At 39.9% G+C, this 20,371-nt stretch overlaps 2 protein-coding genes across 3 annotated transcripts in view; both read right to left on the reverse strand.

Moving 5' to 3' along the window:
- The window catches only part of LOC125023153 (cryptochrome-1-like), a 29,981-nt gene extending 22,406 nt beyond the window's left edge, over positions 1-7,575 (reverse strand). The window contains exons 1-3 of one of the 2 annotated variants that reach the window (XM_047610218.1): positions 7,397-7,575; positions 6,183-6,264; positions 3,666-3,829 (exon numbers count right to left, since the gene is read on the reverse strand). In XM_047610218.1, coding sequence (XP_047466174.1) covers positions 3,666-3,823 — 158 coding nt within the window. In that variant the 5' untranslated portion in view covers positions 3,824-3,829; positions 6,183-6,264; positions 7,397-7,575. The remainder of the gene's footprint in view (positions 1-3,665; positions 3,830-6,182; positions 6,265-7,396) is intronic. The other variant, XM_047610209.1, reaches the window with a different exon arrangement.
- Positions 7,576-15,536: 7,961 nt separating this feature from the next.
- Positions 15,537-19,998, reverse strand: LOC125018762 (ras-related protein Rab-7L1-like). Its single transcript, XM_047603030.1, has 5 exons — positions 19,873-19,998; positions 19,488-19,559; positions 19,214-19,395; positions 18,782-18,903; positions 15,537-16,763 (listed from the first exon to the last, which is right to left on the reverse strand). Exons 1-5 carry the CDS (start codon positions 19,988-19,990, stop codon positions 16,643-16,645), a joined length of 615 nt encoding a protein of 204 aa, XP_047458986.1. The 5' UTR covers positions 19,991-19,998; the 3' UTR covers positions 15,537-16,642.
- Positions 19,999-20,371: the final 373 nt, after the last annotated feature.

A 20,371-nucleotide genomic window follows, 5' to 3' on the forward strand; every position in this document is an offset into this window, starting at 1 on the left:
TGTATTGTATTGTATTCATCTATCTTCGTCTGCATCTCCCAGTGTCTTGTGGCGGTGTGTATCCATTGGCTAAAAGGCCATGTGGGAGAGCATCCTCAGAAGTAGGTCATGATCATATAACTGCTCACAAGTTTCACGCACTGGCACACTAACCTACATCTCCAGCAGAGAGTATGCTCACATTTTCCTCTTAAATGGAAAAACAATTGATTATTCTCACTTGTTGCTCTGACTCCTCGTCTCCCAGTCTCTATACCAAGCACTTACTTGTGATTTTTCACCAGGGTGAGAAGACTTCCATCTGTTGCCTGCTGACAGTCTTGACTGTGCCTCTTTAGTCATTTAAGCTATCCAAGACCAGAAAATTATTTCTCACTGTGTCACTACGTCACTGTTGAACTGGGACTTGTTTGTGGAGCACATCGGTGTGGGTTATCAATAAAGAGTAGCCCTAGTTATCCAGTCATCTTGGAGAACAGTCTCTAATTTCCGAATATGGTTGTGTACAAAACAGAGATGCAAAGAATAAATGAGTACCACGACTTATTACAAAGGACTAGCTGCAGTTTCCTGTCCACCTGCTAAAGCTTGCTCTGTCAAAACACCGAAGCCCAAGTTGCCCCTGATCACAGACGGCTTTCATTGCACCTCTGCTGCCATTGTTGTGAGAATGTGTGAGCGACAGCAATTTTATGAACTACATAAATCCAGTCCATTTAGCTTGTCTAAGTGAATGATTACAGACAACCAACATCTGCACCAATTGTGGCAGTAGCTCAGGAGGTAGAGCGGTCCCTCGTCTATCCGTTGTGTCCTTGGGCAACCTTGCTCCCAGTGTGAACTGTACGATTGTGAGTGAGTGATGTTCTGTGGCGGTTGGAGAGGCCGTAGTTGCAGATTGGCAGCTGTGACTGCTGAGGTAGTTTACCACCACTGGGGAATGACTGTGTGAGCAGATGAATAATGTATCCAATGTAAAGTGTCTCTGATAAAGTGCTATATAAAACGGATGCATTATTATTAAATTAAAGAACAGCAATACAGAGGCTTGTCAAGTGTTTATAATGTTTAGTGTATTGCATTAAATGTGTCACTGAATGTGTCTAGTCATTATGTGTGCCAGCAGATGGCGCTGCAAGTGCTCCAGTGGTGGCTTTGGTGTTGAGCTGGCCATTCAGCTGTATTGCTTTCTGATTTGCAAAAACAAACGTTGGCCCGAGATTCATATCACAACATGTGTGTCATTAAGGAGGCATCAAAACATAGCTCGATATGCCAGTTAGTTTTGTGTTTTGTGTTTCTTGGGGTTCCTTTGGATCTTCTGGATGCCAAAAGGACACGGAGGGTCATCTCACTGACTTTACTCGCTTACTTCCCCATTCATAAGTCGCAGCATTTAATCTTTGCGCAACAGACCTACAAGACAATGTAATTCCCAGTTTAAGGTAAAAATAACAGTGCTAATGGGATCATGGTCTGTTATACACAGACCAGCAGGTGTCACGGCAGCTGTGCAGGTTTTTTTAGCGCTGCTGCCTGAGCCTTTGATTGGTACAAATGCTGAAGAAATCTGTTTGGTCTAATTCAAATGATCTGTGTGATTCAAATGTGAACAATTTATACGAACTATATAAACATTTATTTGATAAATGCTTCGGTCTAGAACAGTCAACGTAACAAGAGATACATACAAAAATTCTAAGCACAACCTTGTTATTCTTGAAGTTAGTTGGGACAGACTTCCACCTTACAATGTTCAGCTCACGTACACTAAATAATCCTGTGAGTTAAAACAGGAATTATTTGGGGTAATTCAGATCTATTTTATTTTTTCTTTTCTTTTCTTTTTTTTTGTGTTAGAACAGAATGATACGGGTCATCGCAGAAAATATGGGCCTAAAATATTGTGTTATGAAGCCTTCTATATGTGCACATCCTGTTCGATAGTTACAATCTTTCCCATCAAACCTAACATTGTCAGCTCCAGGAGGTCTTCATGTCATGGTGATAAAAATAAAAAAACGTGCTTCACCGGTGACCTACAAATTATGTTTTGGAATCTGAGAGTGGTTTTGCGTCGTTAATGGTTACGTCCGGCTTGGACGCGGCCACCGCTGTCGACCTGTTTACATTTTTAGTATCACAGTCAGCAGGATATCACTGGGTCACTGCCTTCTGTATTGATTGTTTCTGTGCGGGGACCACAAATAGTGCTTTAAAGCCAAATCAGGCCAGAGAGCAATGAATTTTGGAGTACTCTACTCTCCCCTGCAGAGTTTGGTTTGGTTTACTAACAGACTCACGTGAACTCACATGCAGTCCTTCAACACGGCACCAGGCTTTATCCAACAAGACACACGCCTCCAGCCCACAGTCACACGCACATTCAGCCTATTTACACATCATTTATGCCGGTTCGGACACCTATGCTACTGACCTAGTTTTAAGGCCCCCACCCGCTCACCCAAATGCTGCTTCGTTTAAGGAAGACAGTCTGCTGTAACTTATTCATCCAGCCGCTCAGCCTTAAGTCTACCTTCCTACCTGGGGATTACAAGACAGGAGGCTAAAACAAAAGCACCCTGCGGCTGTGAAGCCAGCTGAGAAGGTGATAGATGTTAATCCCTATTCACCTCATGTGTTAAATAACACTTTTTTTTTCTCATATGTGGACCATCTGAATGAGCACCAAAAACAAATGTCCTGCCAAGTGTTAACTATGGGGCAAAACACGAGACTGAAAAGCACCCAGAAGTTTGTCATACAATGGAGGCATAACATAGAGTGCCCCTCCCATAACACCACTGGAAATCTCAACACTTTGCAGACAGAACAAATAGAGCTATAAAAATAAGGAAATGCTGACATCATGTTGTATGCTGAAGCATTGCAGCTCAGTGGCTACGGGCCCACCTTCTTCTCTCAGCGCCTCCTTATTATATATGACTCACAGCTTCCAGCTGCAGTTTGACCGACTGTCATCATTGCCGAACACATAAAATAATGTATCAGCAGTTAGCAGTTCCTACTTTTATTTCAGCCCTATGAATGACCCAAGACATTACGAAATACTGAGATGGTGTGGTAACATGTGCTAACATTTGGGTAATAATCCAAATAAACTCCCTCAGTATCACCATCCCCAAGATTGATTCAACAAGGTATTTTTGAAAATTTTGCGCAACAGAAACGTTATTATACTATTACTAATTTGTAATTTAACTAAATTTCACAAGACCGTTTTTTTTTTTTTTTTTTTTTTTTTTTTTTTACAGTATATGGCCAATAGAATAAGATTATGAGTTTTGTATCAGTTCATCTTTAAATGAACTGAATACAAAACTAAATGTTGTAGATGCATAGCATTCTATGGACTGTTGACTTTCAATCTAACTTCATCACGTTTAGCTAGTTCACGTTATGTCTGGAGCAGTTTCCTTTGGGTTTTGGCCAACTTTATTTAAATAACTCTAAATCTCCATGGTCTAAAAATCAACATCACAGACATCAGGTTTTAAAAACTGTCAGTAATGCTGATCACAAACAATTTGGTAATCACAGGTTTAAAGATGAGATGAATGCTGCATACTATACTCAAACTCCCATGATACAATACCACTTTAACATACCACTATTAATTATTCCACAATAAACAGTCGCCTTACCTCCACCTGTTGACCCCAACATTGGAGGAGCCTGCAAACCATGGATCCAGGAAGTAAACACAGCGCACCGTGCCGGCCCCCCGGACCGCCTCCCGTAGTGCTGGATTGTCATGGAGACGGAGGCCCTTCCGGAACCAGTGGATGGAATTCGGGGCCATCTTATTCTGACGGGAGAAAATGACGAACGGTGAGAAGGACAAGACACGCTGCCAACAGGCGTGCTTCATAAGACTGAATGGTGCCGAAACCCTTCATTTACGAAGTGGAGTGAAGAAACAGTTTTGTGTGCGCGACACAGAATGTCCTGTCAGCTTTTTATACTCTTCACGCATGGCGAGAACAAACTGCTCGTCTCCCAGCCGGAGATAAAACTGATGCACTCAGGTTGTAACTGTTGCCAGCAGTGTGGGACACACCAAGAATAGAACAGGAGTTTGTGACTATTATCGGCGGAAACATTTTTAGCCTTAGTGAGAAGACGGCAACGGCCGTGAGACTTAATTCCCCATCTCTTGCGTCTACTGCCCTTTAAACTGTATGTCAAATGTCTATGTCTTATGTCTAAATAATAAGCAAGTATAGTACGCAAGTGGTGTGGAAGCTCAATTGGCTGAGGCATAGAAAATGATCCTGTTTCGTTGCACATCACCCACCTCATATCTGTCCTTCCCAGTGCTTCCTGTCTTTCAACTCTAATCTCTGAAGCCCAAAAGCCATAAAATCATACAAACGAAGAAAACCAGACGTGGCTATGTATAAACCACAAACATATTGTGACTGCAGAGGTGTTACTACATTTGGCCAAGCAACAAGTTGTGAAATATCTTTACATACTTGAGCTTAAATGCACGATGATTCACACGTAGAGCAGTAATATTAGGAATACAGCGCTTACATGTGTGCACAAGAATCCTTTTCAGAAACTGCCCTTTGTGCTAACGTGACGGATAGTTTGTTACACAGGAACATATGGGAATTATTGCTTCTTGGAAATGGTTTGAGAAGGGCAAGCACTTCCAAAAAAGCAAACAAAAAAACTTGGCAGGTGAATGTACGACGAGGAAGCTGAACTTGGTCGTACTTATAATTTAAGTGTCACTGCTCCAGCACTCAGTTGGACAGTTCAACATCTGGTGCCATACAAGTATTTATTCTGGATGGATTTCTGAAAATGCTTCCTTTCTGCCAATCCAGATAAACTCGTGTCCGACCAATTCTCTGCTTCGTTTCACCTGAAAAAGCCACTCACCGCACACTCACTGATGTGCATGGAGAGAACAACGACGAAGTGCGACACCAATGTGGATTTCAAGAGCCAGTAGCTAAACAGAACGGCTGACGGCAGTGGAAGAAAAACAGTGTGCCCCTGACACACGGGCTGGTGCTGACCAATTTAAGTGGCTCATTCAGGGGTGGCCAGCCGGCATCTGCCGTGTCTGTAGGTTCTTTCAGCGCATCTACTACACACCAATGTCAGAGTTTGACATTGCTCACTAGCATGCTTCATTAAAAATCGGAAAAAATAAATGAAAAAAATAAATAAAACCCTATTCACACAATTCGAAGTCAAATGAGTACACAAGCAGCGAGAGCACATGCTGTGATGCGTCATACAGTCACACTTTTTGCTCTGACCTCGGAGAAATACAATACAGCCACTTGTATTTTATTGTGCGTGTACTTTTGTGTCTTTATTTATTTATTTATTTTAAATATTCTAATTTAAGCTGAGTAACTGATCTGGCATGAAAAGCAACCAGTGAGTTCAGCAACATAATATGAGACCCCAAAACTCCATTGTACAAACAAATTCTGCTGCCATTGAGTAAAGTCATTGACATTTCATTCACAGGTCATCTTGACACAATGAAACCTCACACACAAAACTGAATTTTAAAGGGAGATAGCCCTCCCCCGAATCATTTTACACACCACAGACCCACATCCTTGGTATCTTTGGAAGCCAACATTTTAAATACAGAGTTTGGACGATGTTTTACTTTTGACTTTCCCAAACTTACTCAACACCAGTGAGAATGGAGAGCGTAATCAACCATATGTGTGTGAGTTAATGTTCACTTTATTCACTTAAACACTAAAGTTATAATGGCGGTTGATGGTTTTTGTCACAGTGAATCTGGGTCACACTTGGACTCAGCACTGGCAGGCAACTTGGAGGAGGCTAGAAAAATTGAGCATTACATGTGCATCTTCTGCCAATTTGGGCTTCAGTTCTAAACAGTAGGTTCTCAGTGATCAGTCATTAACATAGCATACGACACTGTATATACGATGGGATTAGTAACCCCTCACCTCAAAAGGCTGCTCAACCAACAATCCTGGTTTAAACAGAAAATGAAAGGGACTACAGTACTGCCTGTTAACATGATCATCATGTTACCATGTTAGCAGATGTGTAAAACAGGGTCGGTTTTAATAAAGATGCATTGTTAGCACAGATTAAGGGCCTATGAACTGATCTGGCTCCAAACCATCAACAGCTACATGTTGCATTACCTTTAATCAGCCCGGCTTATTGCAGGACATACAATCTGGGAACATACACTCACACTTGATGTGAACAATGGCAGGGGCTGAGCTGCAAAAAAAGAGCATAAATAAAAAAGCAAGGTCTCTAACTTTCACTTACAATATTTGCAGTGCAGCCTTTTCCGCAGCAGAAAGACATAATCGTTTGCGGGAATTGGAAACAGAATACATCACGTTTTCTGCCACACTGCTGATTTTTCTAAATTTGAGCTGTCAGGTTCAAGCACCCAACAGTCGGTGCCCAGATTATAGGGGAGCCTCTGTGACGTAAAAAGCATTTTTCAACAGTGTGTGGAGAATACACATTTTGTATCTGCAATTCACAAAGAAACAAGGCTGGTTAAAATGAAAATAATAATTATAATACAAAAACAAACAAACAAAAAAAAGAAGTGCACTTTAAATAGAATTTTATTTAGAGGATGCCAGTTGAGTGGGTGAAGATGGGGAATCAACCATAAATCTGCTACAAAACAATCAACTATAAAACAGTGAATGTATGTGTTTTTATATTTCAGTGTGTATTTTTTACAATTTATTTTATTTAATTTTGTTTTATTTTATGGTTTTTATGCAACAAACACAAAGGCAAATTCCTACGTATGTACAAATATACTTGGCAATAAAGTATTTTCTGATTCTCATGACAATTAAATAAATAAATAAAAACAATAAAGCATTTTCATTTCACAGTCAGTTATGTTATTGTTATATAAAAACGAAGGGAATTAGGGAATTATTTTTCTTGCGGGAAAAACAAAAATATTATAAAACAATATTAAAAAACGAAACTCTACTTATTATAGTTTTTTTTTATTAATGTTTTATATTAAACATTTATACCGGTCATTCAGTTCGCAATAACATTTAAAATGTGGAATGTCACTGTAATAGGACCTATGACTTCACCTGGAAATTAGGTCACACTGTCTATTCTGAATGGGAGACTGAGATCCCCGCATATGAACTTCGATCAAAATTAATAAGAAATCCTCGACCTGACAGAGTCCAAACTGTTCCGAAAATTATAACACACTTAATAAAGTTCAAATCTACGGCATGGAAACAGTGTCCACTTAAACCAAAACGGGGTCACCGGAGCGGTCCTTATGTAACTAGTGGCGCTGTTTATGTAGGTAACGCTCTTTTACTTTAACATAAACCCTCAGGTGCCCTCTTACCTTGTGCTGGCTCCCCGGAGGTGAATGTTTTTATGTCAAGCCCATAGAAAGAAGCATTTCTTCCCTCGGTTTGGATGCGCGAGGAAGTGCTGTATGCCTGGTAAATGTCTGTAACCACAGTCTAAGAATCCCTCTTGTCTCCCGGTAGCCGTTCGCTGTACCACTTTGTTTCATAAGAGTTTGGCACACTGCGCATGTTCACCCTTCTTATCCCAAACGCTTGCTGCATTCGCGGCGCACGGGTAAAATAAACCACAAACAGTGGTTAGTTGAAAGCGTCGGCGCTAATGACCAATAACTGCGATTATTGGTGAGCAGATACCAGTAAGAAGTTTGACATTTGTTACAGATTATGGCAGAAGACATTAATTCTATTTTCAACCATTATGTTTTACTTAAAGAAATGACGCATTCATTTTGAGTGGACATATTTTCCTGCATAAATAGTTATAGTATCATCTATCTATAAAGATTTATACTGAAGCGCTGTTGGCTGCAGTATTCTTAGCGAAAATACATAGTAATAAAATATAGACAAACATGGAAATCTGCCGTTTCCCACTATACCTGAATGTAACGGTAGACCTTGAACGTGAACAGCGACGTGGTTCCATTTGAGCATGTCCATTGGTCGGTTTACTGTCACGTGATCAACATAAGGTCACGTTTAGGAGGCATGGAAATGCGGAAGTCCATTCATACAGTCACGGTTGTCGAAAAGGGTGATAAAATAAAGTGATTAAAAGGCGACTCTTCCCTGGGCATTTTGTACTTTAATTAAATTAAATACCTTACCTTTTACAAACGATTATGTAATGTTTTGAACCCTCAGCAACTGAAATTAGCCGAAAAAACATTTGCGCTCAATGTACAGTATACGCAGACTAAAACTATATCAAGTGTAAAATAGAATAAATTGGTTTTCAGTCCTTCACACAATAATCCCCAGTTTGGCAAAGCCAAAAGAGCCACTTTGAAACGATTAACAAATGTATTACAGCTCATCAAATGAAATGTTTTCAGTATTAGTGCTTATAACTTTTTAGTGGCCATACAGTTTAATGTCTTATGCTTTGTTTTCCTCAGTTAATACTGTGTTACATGATGTAGCAGCATAGAGACTCATGGTGTTGTAATGTGCATAGCTATATGTTTGTCCTATACTCAGAGCTGTCAAAATAAAATGTTGTGAATTACATTTTGTAGCAGGTGTGTGGCAGTTTGATGCCACGGGTTGCCATTTGGCTCATGAGCAGATGAGCACATCATCGTATATACATTAGTTAACCTCTAAATGACATTTAGAGAAGACTTAGATGTATCAGAACAACAAGCGCTGCAACGAAAACATGAGATGTATGCACTATTAAAGTGTAGATGCATAAGTCCAAGTAAGACAACACCATCGTCCTTTTTGGGCAGCGCTGGTTTATTTGATTTCAGTTTATTTTCTCTCTGCTTATTGTATCCATTGTCTCAAATGCTCTAATGCATCTTAAACAGAATAGATGTATTCATGTCACTGCATTTTTAGTTCATAATATGGGTTAGCCCAGCAAGGCTACTTGGCCTCAACAATGTTTATTTCTGTCTCTTGTTCTCATTCCTCTTGTTTTTTTCTGTTTCCACATTCTGTCTGGCCCTCTGTTTCTCGCTCTCTGTGAGCAGATGGTTGAGGATCTGTTGGTTGAAGAGCCCTTACATGAACAATCGCTGAATCGAGTCTCCCTGCGTCTGCCATGCTCATTGGAGCGTCATCTAACATGACACCCAACCTGCTCATTCACGTCAAACACTGAATAATAGTCTGACTTTCTCTCATCAAAAGAGGTGTCATATATTCTTTGCCCTCAAAAACATAGATTTTTAACACTTTTTAAAATTAAAATGATTTTTAATGGAGAAAATATAGGAAATGGAATAAAACAGACAAAGCAATAAAGCACAAAGGTCTGTCTCTGGAAACTAAACAGAGCAACAGGTCACTGCAATGTTTCACTTTCAATGGGAAGATAAGCTTTAAGCCATGCAACCTTCATCAGAGTATCTGTACAATTCAGATAATGTGAATTTTCTGTCATCATTCATGTAATCCGTGATGTAAAGGTTTGTTTTGCTTGCGGGGTTTTCATTAAAGGGCAGAAAGGACACCCTCTTACCTTGAGTGACTCCTTAAAGTTGCTGCTGGTGTGCTGACGTCTCATCTCAAGGCCCCATGAAGTTCTGCTGTTACTCTTTAATTACGTATTACAATATCCTTGAATAGAAGTTCATGAACTATACTTTGTTACAAGTAGTCTAAACTGTTCTTTAACTTTTAAAACAATGCCTTGAGTGAGTTTTTCCTTGAAGTAAAACTACATGGATAGATGGATTTTCTTTCTTTTTCACTATTTCACATATTTCAGTAATTTATGTAGTATAGACTACGGAAGAGTATTAGGGCCACCCATGAGAACAAAAATAGAGGAGATCGATTTTTTTTTTCATCATGCAAAAAAATTTTGAGAAAAAAAAGTCAAAATACATTGTCATTAAGTAGACCTTTAAACCAGCAGTACTGTATGTGCATGGTACTGCCAATACTCCGCGGTAAAGTATTGGGACTTAATTAATAATTAATATCAACACTTTAAAATGAAACTCCAAGGCTCAGGAGCGTGTCCCTATCTGACCACAGAGTCTCAGAACTGGGCACAGACACACCTCAAATTTGATTAAACATCTGATGACACATAGCATAAAAAAAACAAATAAAACACGAGAAATGAACCATGGCCCCACCCGAATTTGTATTGGTTGTATTTATATTTATATTTTTATTATAAAGGTTGGTTGTATTTATATTATTAAATTAATATTCTGTTCAACTTGCATGTCACAAAATAAAAAGGCACAGTTTTTGGACAAAGTTTCTATGTTTTCCATTCTTTGGGCACCGGTTTAGGCACCTTTTAAGTTTTTTCTCCCCTCTTCTCTGTTCCCAGCCCAGTAAAAACACCTTCTTATGGCATCAGCAATAGTCAGATCAGTTATGGCCACACAGACGGGATTACATATTATAGCATCTGAAAATGACATAAATAAAAAAAAGAAATTCATCAGAAAAACTTAATCCCGTACAAGTAGCATGGCAAACAGCTTGTCATATTTATAAACTGCAATCGTGATCACTATACAGAGGTCATGAGCGTTGCCAAAAGGGCATGTGGAAGATTCAGTTCTGTTTCTGTTAATGAATGACTCCACTCAGTGACTGGAGGTCTCATAATGGCCCGGTACAGTGTGACACCCGTCATCAATTCATAATCGTTCCATAAAGTTAAATTAATAAATCATGACATACAACATGAAAATTAGCTAACATTAACCCTTTCATTAAAAAAATGCTTTACAGCCCTTCTACTGTACTTAAAACCTTTTGGGAGACAGATCTGGGAGAGGTGATTCTGGATGATATTTGGGAAGAGATTTTGCGGAGAGTACATAAGTCTTCAATATGTGCTGGTCACAGCTTTATGCAATGTCAAATCCTACATCGAGCTCACTACACTAAAGCCCGGCTTGCAAAAATCTTCGATACAGTGTCTCCACTATGTGAATGGTGCCAACAAGCCACAGCAAATTACTCTCACATGTTCTGGACCTGCTCGTCACTGACTGGATCTTGGTCTGAAATCTTTAGTACTTTATCCAAGGTGATTGAAAGGGATTTAACTCTTAATGCCTTAACTGCCCTGTTGGGTGTATGGTCTTTCCCTCTTACTCTTTCCCCAACTAAAAAGGAGTTAATAGCATTCACAACTCTGCTGGCCAGGAGGGTGATACTGCTAAAATGGGAATCCCCAGTCCCACCTACCTATACAAACAGGGTTAAGGAGGTAGGTGGTAGGTATCTGTTCTGGGGTATGTTGAATTTAGATCTGTAATTAGAACAGTTAGTTTTTCTAATATATAAAATTCAATAAACAGACAGTTAAAAAAAAGGCTTTACAGTAACGTCACTTTGTGTGCTCTGTCGTTGCCTGCTGTCATTTCAGTTCAGCATCAGCATTCACTACTTTGACTTTTTGACATGATTTTGAATTTCTAACATTGTAACTAACAACTCTGACGACTGACATTACCTAACGTTAGCATCATCATGATTAAGTGTCTGCCGGACACAAACATCACTGACTATCAGGGTCACACGGCTTTCCACCTTTGTCCACCCGTTTTATGGCCTGAAGCCATACATTCATTCGGTTCATTCGGTTCATTCGGTTTTTGTCCCTCAGATAATCTGAGAGTTTTATCTTTTAAGTTGTTTGGAGAACAATACACAACACCCCGACATGTCATTTGTTTTCACTCATAAAAATGCTAACTCTGAACTGGAACCTGGACAAAATTTGGACCCAAATGCAGCCACAGTGTTAGTTACCATTGATTTGGATCTACTTTCAGCGGCGATGCAGTGACATCGACTACATTGTGCTTGGCTTGTGGTGAAAAGCTGTGCTACGGTACTAAGCAAGCATGCCATCTCCAAATGACACACTCTTCGCTTCAGAACAAGAATGCAGACTATTTTGTTCACCTGCGTGAACACACAGAGAAACAGGCAACTTTTATGAGAAAAAAAACACAAAGGTAACTGAGAGAGCCCTTAAAGCTAGCTAGCAACTTTTCATATTTCTCAGTGTGGAACACACACAAATATTATTGCTTCTGTCAGAATAAGCACTCTGTTTCTGTATTCCTGCTAACAGAATGCTTTTGGACAGAATTAGAGTTTACAAAATAGTTTTCAGTTTTCTAGTGACTCACACAGTCACACCCTGGCGGTGGTAAACTACCTCAGTAGTCACAGCTGCCCTGGGGCAGGCTGACAGAAACGTGGCTGCCAATGTGTGCCTACGGCCTCTCCAACCACCACCAACAGCAATCATACACCAGGGGGCATACACCTGGTAGCTAGGAGGGTTAAGTGTCTTGCCCAAGGACAAGACTAACCCTAACGGACAGACTAGAGATAGGGCGGAATCGAACCGCCAACCTTTCGGTTACCGGACAACCACTCTACCTCCTGAGTGTCGCCCGACCGTAGTTACGGTCAACAGCAACTATTTCAGTTCTAACAATGAAGTCGTGTATATTAATTAACAAGAAAAAAATAATAAAAATAGCAAAATGATTCAGTCAGGACAGAGAACATACATTAAATGCATCCAGCACAGCAGGAGCTATTGCTCAGAATATTAGACTAGTGGAAAAGAAGCCAAAATGTGAGTTGTGGAGTTCCGGTGGATTGGACCAGTGTCGGTGATCACGAAACAGGAGAAAAATAGCTCTTTCTATCTCTGGTTTTTCTCACTAAAATCAAGAGAGGGCACTCAGCCTGCCCACATAACCTGGTGGGAGGCCTCCCACGCTTATGTCTCCGAGCGTCACAGTTCCTGAGGCAGGGAATAGAGATGTGCTGATGTCAGACCGCATTGTCATCATCCATTCTGTTGAAGAACTGAAGCTCGAAATAGATCTGAAATGCAGGGGAGTAATGCTAACCCCCATACAAAGTTAGTTTTGTTTCCGTGAGTGCATTTTTTGTCTTGGCAAAGTGAAAGGAATCCAGTGTTGAAGTGACTTGTTTCAGATGGAATAAAAGCAGAAACGCATTAGAGTCTCCAACACAAACCGGGGCTCGCACGCTATACACGTTGGCACCCGTAGAGAAAGAGGACAGGGACAAACAGCAACATCAACATCAACCGAGACATTTAAGACAAAGAATAAAGATGTATTGAAAGTGGAGCCATCTATGTCAAATTAGAAAAACCCTCTGATCTGGGGCACAATTTACCCTTGAATTACAATACAGTCGGGACATTAGTCCTAAGTGATGCCTTATTTGAGCTTCTTTGTGTCTATTCTACTATATTCATGGGACTTCAGAGGGGCAAGGTGACCTGAGTAATAAATCATCTGTATGGCCACCTAATTTGTGGAAAAGCACAAAAATAATTTAGCAAGTAGCAGTAAAGTGCCATTGTACCCGATGAGTGAGGCTCAAAATGACTGACTGCGAGGAATTCAACACACTGACGTTTGGTCACTGACAAAAACTCCATCTGTCCAACGTTTAGTCATTTCACTGAGGGTTTTCCACAATCACGGACATCTGAGTCACCACGCAGAGCTCCTGGCTTCCTCAACTCAATGATGAGATGCGAACATAAAATACAGAAAAATACAGCGACAGGAAAATCTGCACGGAAGTGCAAACTTAAACTTAAATTTGTCAAACTCACTGTTTGCTATTAGTCTTGACAAACAGACTCCTGGCAGAGCACTAGTCTGGCTCACCGGAGATTCACTTATAGACTAGGCTACAGCTGCTCTAAAGAATCAGTTGAACTAGTAATTGATTGAAAGGGGCCAAATCAAGGTGTCTTAATGAACCACCTGTTAATCACAGGCTTAACAAATGCAATTCCCCCAATGACCACGTGGGACTGGCTCAATCAAAACAGACCGTCAAAACAGTTCACATTTTTGAATTAGCTGATTCACTTCAGCAATGGTTCGAAGCACCTATGTGTTGAAACAAAGCTTATGGGTGACATCATAGGTGAATATAGGCTAACCACAACAATCCTTACGCTTAGAAACCTAGCGAGCAATCAGTGCACTGTATGTAGTTACGTAGGTAGCACATCAGTAGACAATTGTTTCTGTCTTGGTAAAGAATATTTGAATTTGAAATCAGCCAAGCGTGACCGGCGACATAGCTGCAGAGTAGCTAGTGAAGTGTTGCTCCAGCTCTCATTGAAGTAGTTATGTTACATACCTGGCAATCCAGCAACCACCCTCCAATCATTTAGTTAACCTTTTGAAGCCTTGTTGTAGCTATACAGTTAGAAAAGCAATCATGAATTTATCCTGTATATTCTTGTTTTAATCACATTGCCAGCCCAAATTATTTTACATGACATTTAACAATGTGTATCTATTGTGTATCTATTTATACATTCTGGTGCATATTTGATGTTTCTGAAAGAGTGACTACTTGCGGCATAGAATTTAACCAATTTCTTGCAGGATTGCCCTACATTTTGCCACAAAGCCTGCTGTTCTATATAAATTGATTTTTTTTTCTATGTAGCATTAAATATCAGTGGGAGTTGTCTAATAACAAGGATATGTTTAACTTGTCTTTATCAGACTGAACTGGACAATTGACCACATGCCATATGGGGTGATAGATATATATTGAGAGAGAAAAAACAGAACTGGTGAAAAAGGAAAACACTGATTGACCTGGTCATAAACTCTTGAAAAGAGTTTAAGCTTTTTAGATAAGCTTGCCTCTTCCAACCCCATTTCAGACCGAGGCGGTTGTCTTGTTAGGTGTTTTTGTCGTAATGTTTTAATGTTGTAATGTCCATGTTATGTCGTTGTCTGTGTGGTCTGAAATAGACTACTTGAATGAGCTACTTTCTCAACCTTTTATTTGTTGTGCATCACACCCATCATGCAACAACAAGGGTCAAGCAGTTTATATCTTTATATAACTTCCACTGAAAATGAAGCACAACTTCAGGAATGACCTAAAGTGAACCCATAGCTGCCACTAGTTCCTTACAGGAGTCCTAATTAGTCTGCTCCTCTGTGGATGAAACACAACATTGAAGCCCAGCAAGATGGATTGTTGTGTCTCATCAGGTAAATGAACTTCTCCACTCGGTTAACAGCCTTGTAGCCGAGGTTGATCTAATTGATCACTTTGGTAAAGTCTTTGTTTAATTGCTGATTAAATCATTGTCAGGAAGATAAAGTAAAGCTTCTATAACGCATCTTGTTTAGCTGGGGAAGAATACAATATAGGAGGATTTTTGGAAAAATTAGTAGTATCAATTCCAAGGATAATCCACCAAGTAAATTTTCAAATGACCACATCTGGCTCATACAGTTTCTGTTTTACATAAAGACATAAATAAATCTAATCAGTGATGCCAGTCACAATCTTCTGAGGATCTGACAAACTGACACTAATGGCATCTGGTTAAGGACTAAAGAACAGGACATTTAATCAGTATAAAAATGAACATAGGTATTACAAGACACATTCACAGAATGGGGTCAACAAAATGTGAGAAACGCTTTAATAAGGTTACAACATTTGTACATATTTACATTTTTTTTTTGTCCATTCAGGCACAAAATTTTGTATCTCCCAAGAAACAGACTCGGTTCCACTCTCCTTTCAGAGCAGCTTGACAACGTAAAAGGCTGTGATGTTTAGTTCAAATGGACAGGTGGCAGTGATGACCAAGACGTCCGGTTGTTTTCTGAAGTTCTACTCAAATTAGTTGTTTACCAGTCAAATGTGTGACAACATCCGAGCATTTACAAAAAGAAAAGAAAAAGAAAAAAACTGACAGAAAAAGTCAAATCAAAAGCAGAATCTCGGACAGCATGTGTGTGAGCCTTTGACGTCTTTAACAGTAAATTAAAAGCCACTCATGTCTGAAGCTGTCACTTTAACAGCTCCATGTCTGAAAAGAACTGGAGACACATGCATATCCACGTGCCTCCATCTAATAGACACACACATGCGAACACACGCGTGCACACATTCAACAGTACTCACCATTTGCCTTACTGGCATACACACACCCCTCGCTGCTTGCATGGGGACACCATGTGTGGGACTGACTCAGTGTGTTGGAGGAGATGACTTGGCAGCTCTACTGAGCACACTCCACACCTCGTTCTCTCACCAAGAAGCCTTCCCTTCAATAACCATACACACACCTTCCCTATGCTCCTTCTGCTTCTCTTCAAGCCTCTTTCTCCTCCTGGTTCTCACTGTCTGTCCCTCATTTTAGACATTTAATTGAAAGCTTTATACCCTTAGTCACTGATGTCTGTAACTTTCCCGAATTTCGCTAATTGTGGTTAATAGAAGTTTGAGAACTGAAACGGGGGTTACACACTGGAAAAAAAGGGATTTGGCTTTGAGGCTTCTCTGCTAACTTGTCAAAGTGTATGACTTCAGTCTTTTACTGTTAGTGTATTTTCTTCCTCAGATCCTCACAAACAAACACATGGGACACATGTGCTGGGGCAAAGAGTGTCCCAGCACAAGCAATCAGTTGTGTTGGTGGCATGGGGTGTCCTGGATGTCGTCATTTACCCAGAATTTTGAGACATTTTGTTACCCAGGGAAGACCATTTAAATAGAGTCTTTGTGATTGTGTTTCAGCAGCAGCTTGACTGTGGGGCCTTGTTGATTTCTGAGTCCAGATGAACAATGTCCTCAGGTTTGCATTGCGGCAGTTCCAGGCTGGACTGAACCGACAGAATCTCCTTTACCAACCTCCTGAAACACAACACATTTGGCATCTTCACAGGCAAATTTTTATCTTCTTGTCTCAGTGGTTTTAGGAAGCTCTGGCAAACATCTCAAGATGCACCAATACTTTACTAACTCTAACACTTACTAGGATGGAAACAGGATGCATAAATACAAAGCAGCCTTTTAGCAACCTTGGGGGGTTTCAGGTGAAATGTAATGGATATTTCCTCAATGAATAAAGTAAACATATTTCAGGTAAAACAGGATATTGTGGCTAAACAAACATTTGAAATAAACCAATGAAATGGTTTCTAATGGTTAAAAAACCCACTACCATCCATAAAGGATTGGCTTGAATTCGATTAGTGGTCAGCCTCCCCAGCAGCCTGGTTCCATCCTGTGTTTCACACTGTCGGCCCAATCAAATCACTTTGGATTCAACTGAATTTACCCATAGCCTGTCTGTGCCTGCAAGGTGTCACCTGTTAGTTAGTTCTTGAAAAAATAAATCTGTCTTGACTTTTATTGAACATCTTCTATCTGTTAAGACTTCAGACTGAGTTACAAAAAAATAAATAAATAAATAAAATAAAATAAAATAAAATAAAATAAAACACCTTTAAAAGTATCTGTTACAAACATTAAATTTAAATGTTAATTACACTGGTCGACTAGTCTGTACCACCCCTAGCCCAGTGGACCAGTTCTCAGTTCTAAGACCTAAACATTTATATTTGCAACCCAAAAAATAATTTTGCACCTATGCTCATTGTGTGAAAAATGGAATTTATTAATAACATATTAGTTTGGTAACCACAAAAGCTTAATATAAACCATAATGTGAGTGATTGCTTGAAAAGACCCGAGACAAGAGGAGGAGAAGAAGAATAGATAAAGAAGAATCTACGGTGGCCCTGAAGGTCAAAACACAATGACATTTCAGAAAACACAGTGACATTTCAGAAAACTCAACAACATTTCAGGGGAGGGACAACACTTCTTGTTTCTGATTGGACAGAATCCGTGCTAAAATATGACCTGATGTGTTCGGTTGTTTCGCTGCTGTGAATGGGTGTAGACACTGTGATGTGTGATGTATATGTATGTCCTCTTCAGTGATGCCGGTAACGTTACTCTAATCTGACCACTTTTTTCAATGACGAGTAATCCAACGGGTTATTATTTCCAAACCAGTCCTTTTGTTTGTCAGGGAGTGACGTTGTGTATGCAACAAATCACGTGTAATACCACGCAGTGGCACACACGTCAACAACAATGGAGGGAGGAGAGAGAAGTGCGTGTTCTAGCTGGAAATAATGCCACTATTTTGAGTGTGTGTCAGTTAAAGACTACAATTTCAAGGTTTGCTGTACACTCTGTGAGGGCGATAAAGTCTTATCTAGTTTTCTAGTTTCAAAAACACAACATCGAATTTAAAGAAACATTTATACATAAACTGATTGATTTATTTGGAGTCTTAGCACGGCACGGTCACGCTAACACATTGTTTTTCTAAAAAGTAGTTAAGTGAATTCACGAAAGACTGTATTTATTTTATTTTAATAAAAACATGTCTTTTTTCAGGAAAACGATTTTAAGTTAAAACTGTTAAAAAGCACTTCCAATAAAGTGAGTATTGGCAAAACTGGTTTTCACTGTTGTTTTGAGGCGGCAGGGGGAGTTGTCGGCAGCTTCTGAATGTAACTAATAAAGTAACAACAAATTACAGCAGCTTATATTTTAGCATGGGTTCTGTCCAGTCAGAAAGAAGAAGTGTTGTCCATAATCTGAAATGTTGTTGTGTTTTCTGTAATGTCATTGTGTTTTGACCTACAGGGCCACCGTATTATACAGACAAACGCACGTATGTATGGCCACAAAGAGCAGTTAGTAACTTTGTTAGTAACCACCTGAGAAGCACCTTGTCTGGTTGCCTTGCTCAAAGATATTTTAGCTGTACATCCATCCATCCACACATATGTGGCGAATATGTTAGGCAAAGAAATAAAAAAGCATCATGCACCTGGTTTTTGATCTCTTACCTCATAGCTTCTCTGATGTTCTTATTCTCTTTGACTGAAATCTCCATCCATGCGATGAAGCCGTTGTCCTTACTGAATCTGTCTATGCTGTCTGCTGTCACAATGCGCTGACTGAGGTCACACTGTACAGAGGCAGAGCGTTTCAGGGTTAGAAAGACATTTGGTTGTATTGAGTGAGTCACTGCGATCTTCTGCTCCAAACCTGTTTAATATGAATTCAAAGGTCCTTGTTTATAGTCAGTGAATTCACTGTCCCAGCATTTTGAGAAACCTTCAGTGAAGATTTCTCAAAATGCTGGGAAGCTAACCCAACATGTTCATCAAGCACTCATAAAACAAATGGTTTGCTGTCCTTTTATTACCACTGAGTAATACAAGGCGGAGGAAGGTTTTCATGGGCACTCATTCATTTAGGTAAATGCACCAATTCACCTTGTTGGCCAGCAGGATGCAGGGGATGGGGTGTCCATTGGGCAGCATAGCCTTTTTGTCAAGGTCCTGTTTCCACTGGCGACAGTTGAGGAAGCTGGACGAGCTGGTGACGTCAAACATCACAACACAGCCCAGTGCCCCTTTACAATAGAGTCTGGTCATGGATATGAAACGCTCATGGCCTGAAGGGAGGACAAAAAGGCCACTGTGACATACATTCATACATTCATTCATCCATTTGTATATGAATCCGCCTAGTAGAATTATTTTGTACCTGCAAGATCCCACAACTGCAGTTTAACCTTTTCTGTATCTGACCAGTGCAGAAGCTTCACAGAAAAATCCACTAGAGAAATATGTAAGAGACCCAGGAAGAGAAGAAGGGAAATAATTGAGACATGAAACCAAATCTCCTTTCATTTACTTCCTTTAAAGGAAAGAGCCGTGTTTCACAAACAACAGTAAAGTACCTCACCCCTACCATAACGTATTTGTAATGTTAAATGTTAAAAAATTTAAAAAAAAGTATTTTCCCCCTCAAAAAGTTGAAGCTAAGAAAAATGAAACCAAAAGGATAAAAATGGCCTTGCTCCCATTACTTCCTAGTCCCAATATCAGGATTCTGTAACGCCAATTTCTTTAAACTGAAGTAGCCATACCTCCTATTGTCATCTTGTAGATCTTGTTGAACTGTCCGCTGACATAGCGATGCAGGAATGAAGACTTCCCAACATTTCCATCACCAATAATCAGTATTTTCATCAGGTGCTCGGTCATTGCTCTCCTCTGTCTGACGCATATGAGAAGCATGAGCACGAAAACCATCCACTGGCTCAAAGTTCAAACCTCATGCCAAGGCAATTTAAAAGGCTGAGCAAAGCTCTCTGTAACACAACGAACGCTGTGCCATGCCACACCTTCATGATTACTTTTATATCAGTAATAAACTGCAAGGTGAACAGAAAAAACAGAACCTCTGCACCTAATAAATCATCTACGAGTTTTGCTTTCTAGAAGGAGCCTGCCACAGAACATAAATAGCTCAGAAACCACGGCTCCATGCAACATGAAACTGTTACTGAATCTCTGCAGACTCAAAAACACTGACAGGCCCTAGAAAGGGGTCGCCCCATGACTTATATGATAGATGAAATGTAT

Source organism: Mugil cephalus, chromosome 1 (genome assembly GCF_022458985.1).
Source record: "Mugil cephalus isolate CIBA_MC_2020 chromosome 1, CIBA_Mcephalus_1.1, whole genome shotgun sequence".
NCBI classification, from domain to species: domain Eukaryota; kingdom Metazoa; phylum Chordata; class Actinopteri; order Mugiliformes; family Mugilidae; genus Mugil; species Mugil cephalus.

Bases quoted from the DNA above. Each gene is read 5' to 3' on its own strand.
- LOC125018762 (XM_047603030.1), bottom strand. From the start codon at position 19,990: ATGACCGAGCACCTGATGAAAATACTGATTATTGGTGATGGAAATGTT. The intron at 19,396-19,487 runs GTACAAAATAAT...TCCTCCCTTCAG, and splicing joins GCAGTTGTGGGATCTTGCAG to GCCATGAGCGTTTCATATCC. The intron at 18,904-19,213 runs GTGAATTGGTGC...GCCTCTGTACAG, and splicing joins GCATCCTGCTGGCCAACAAG to TGTGACCTCAGTCAGCGCAT.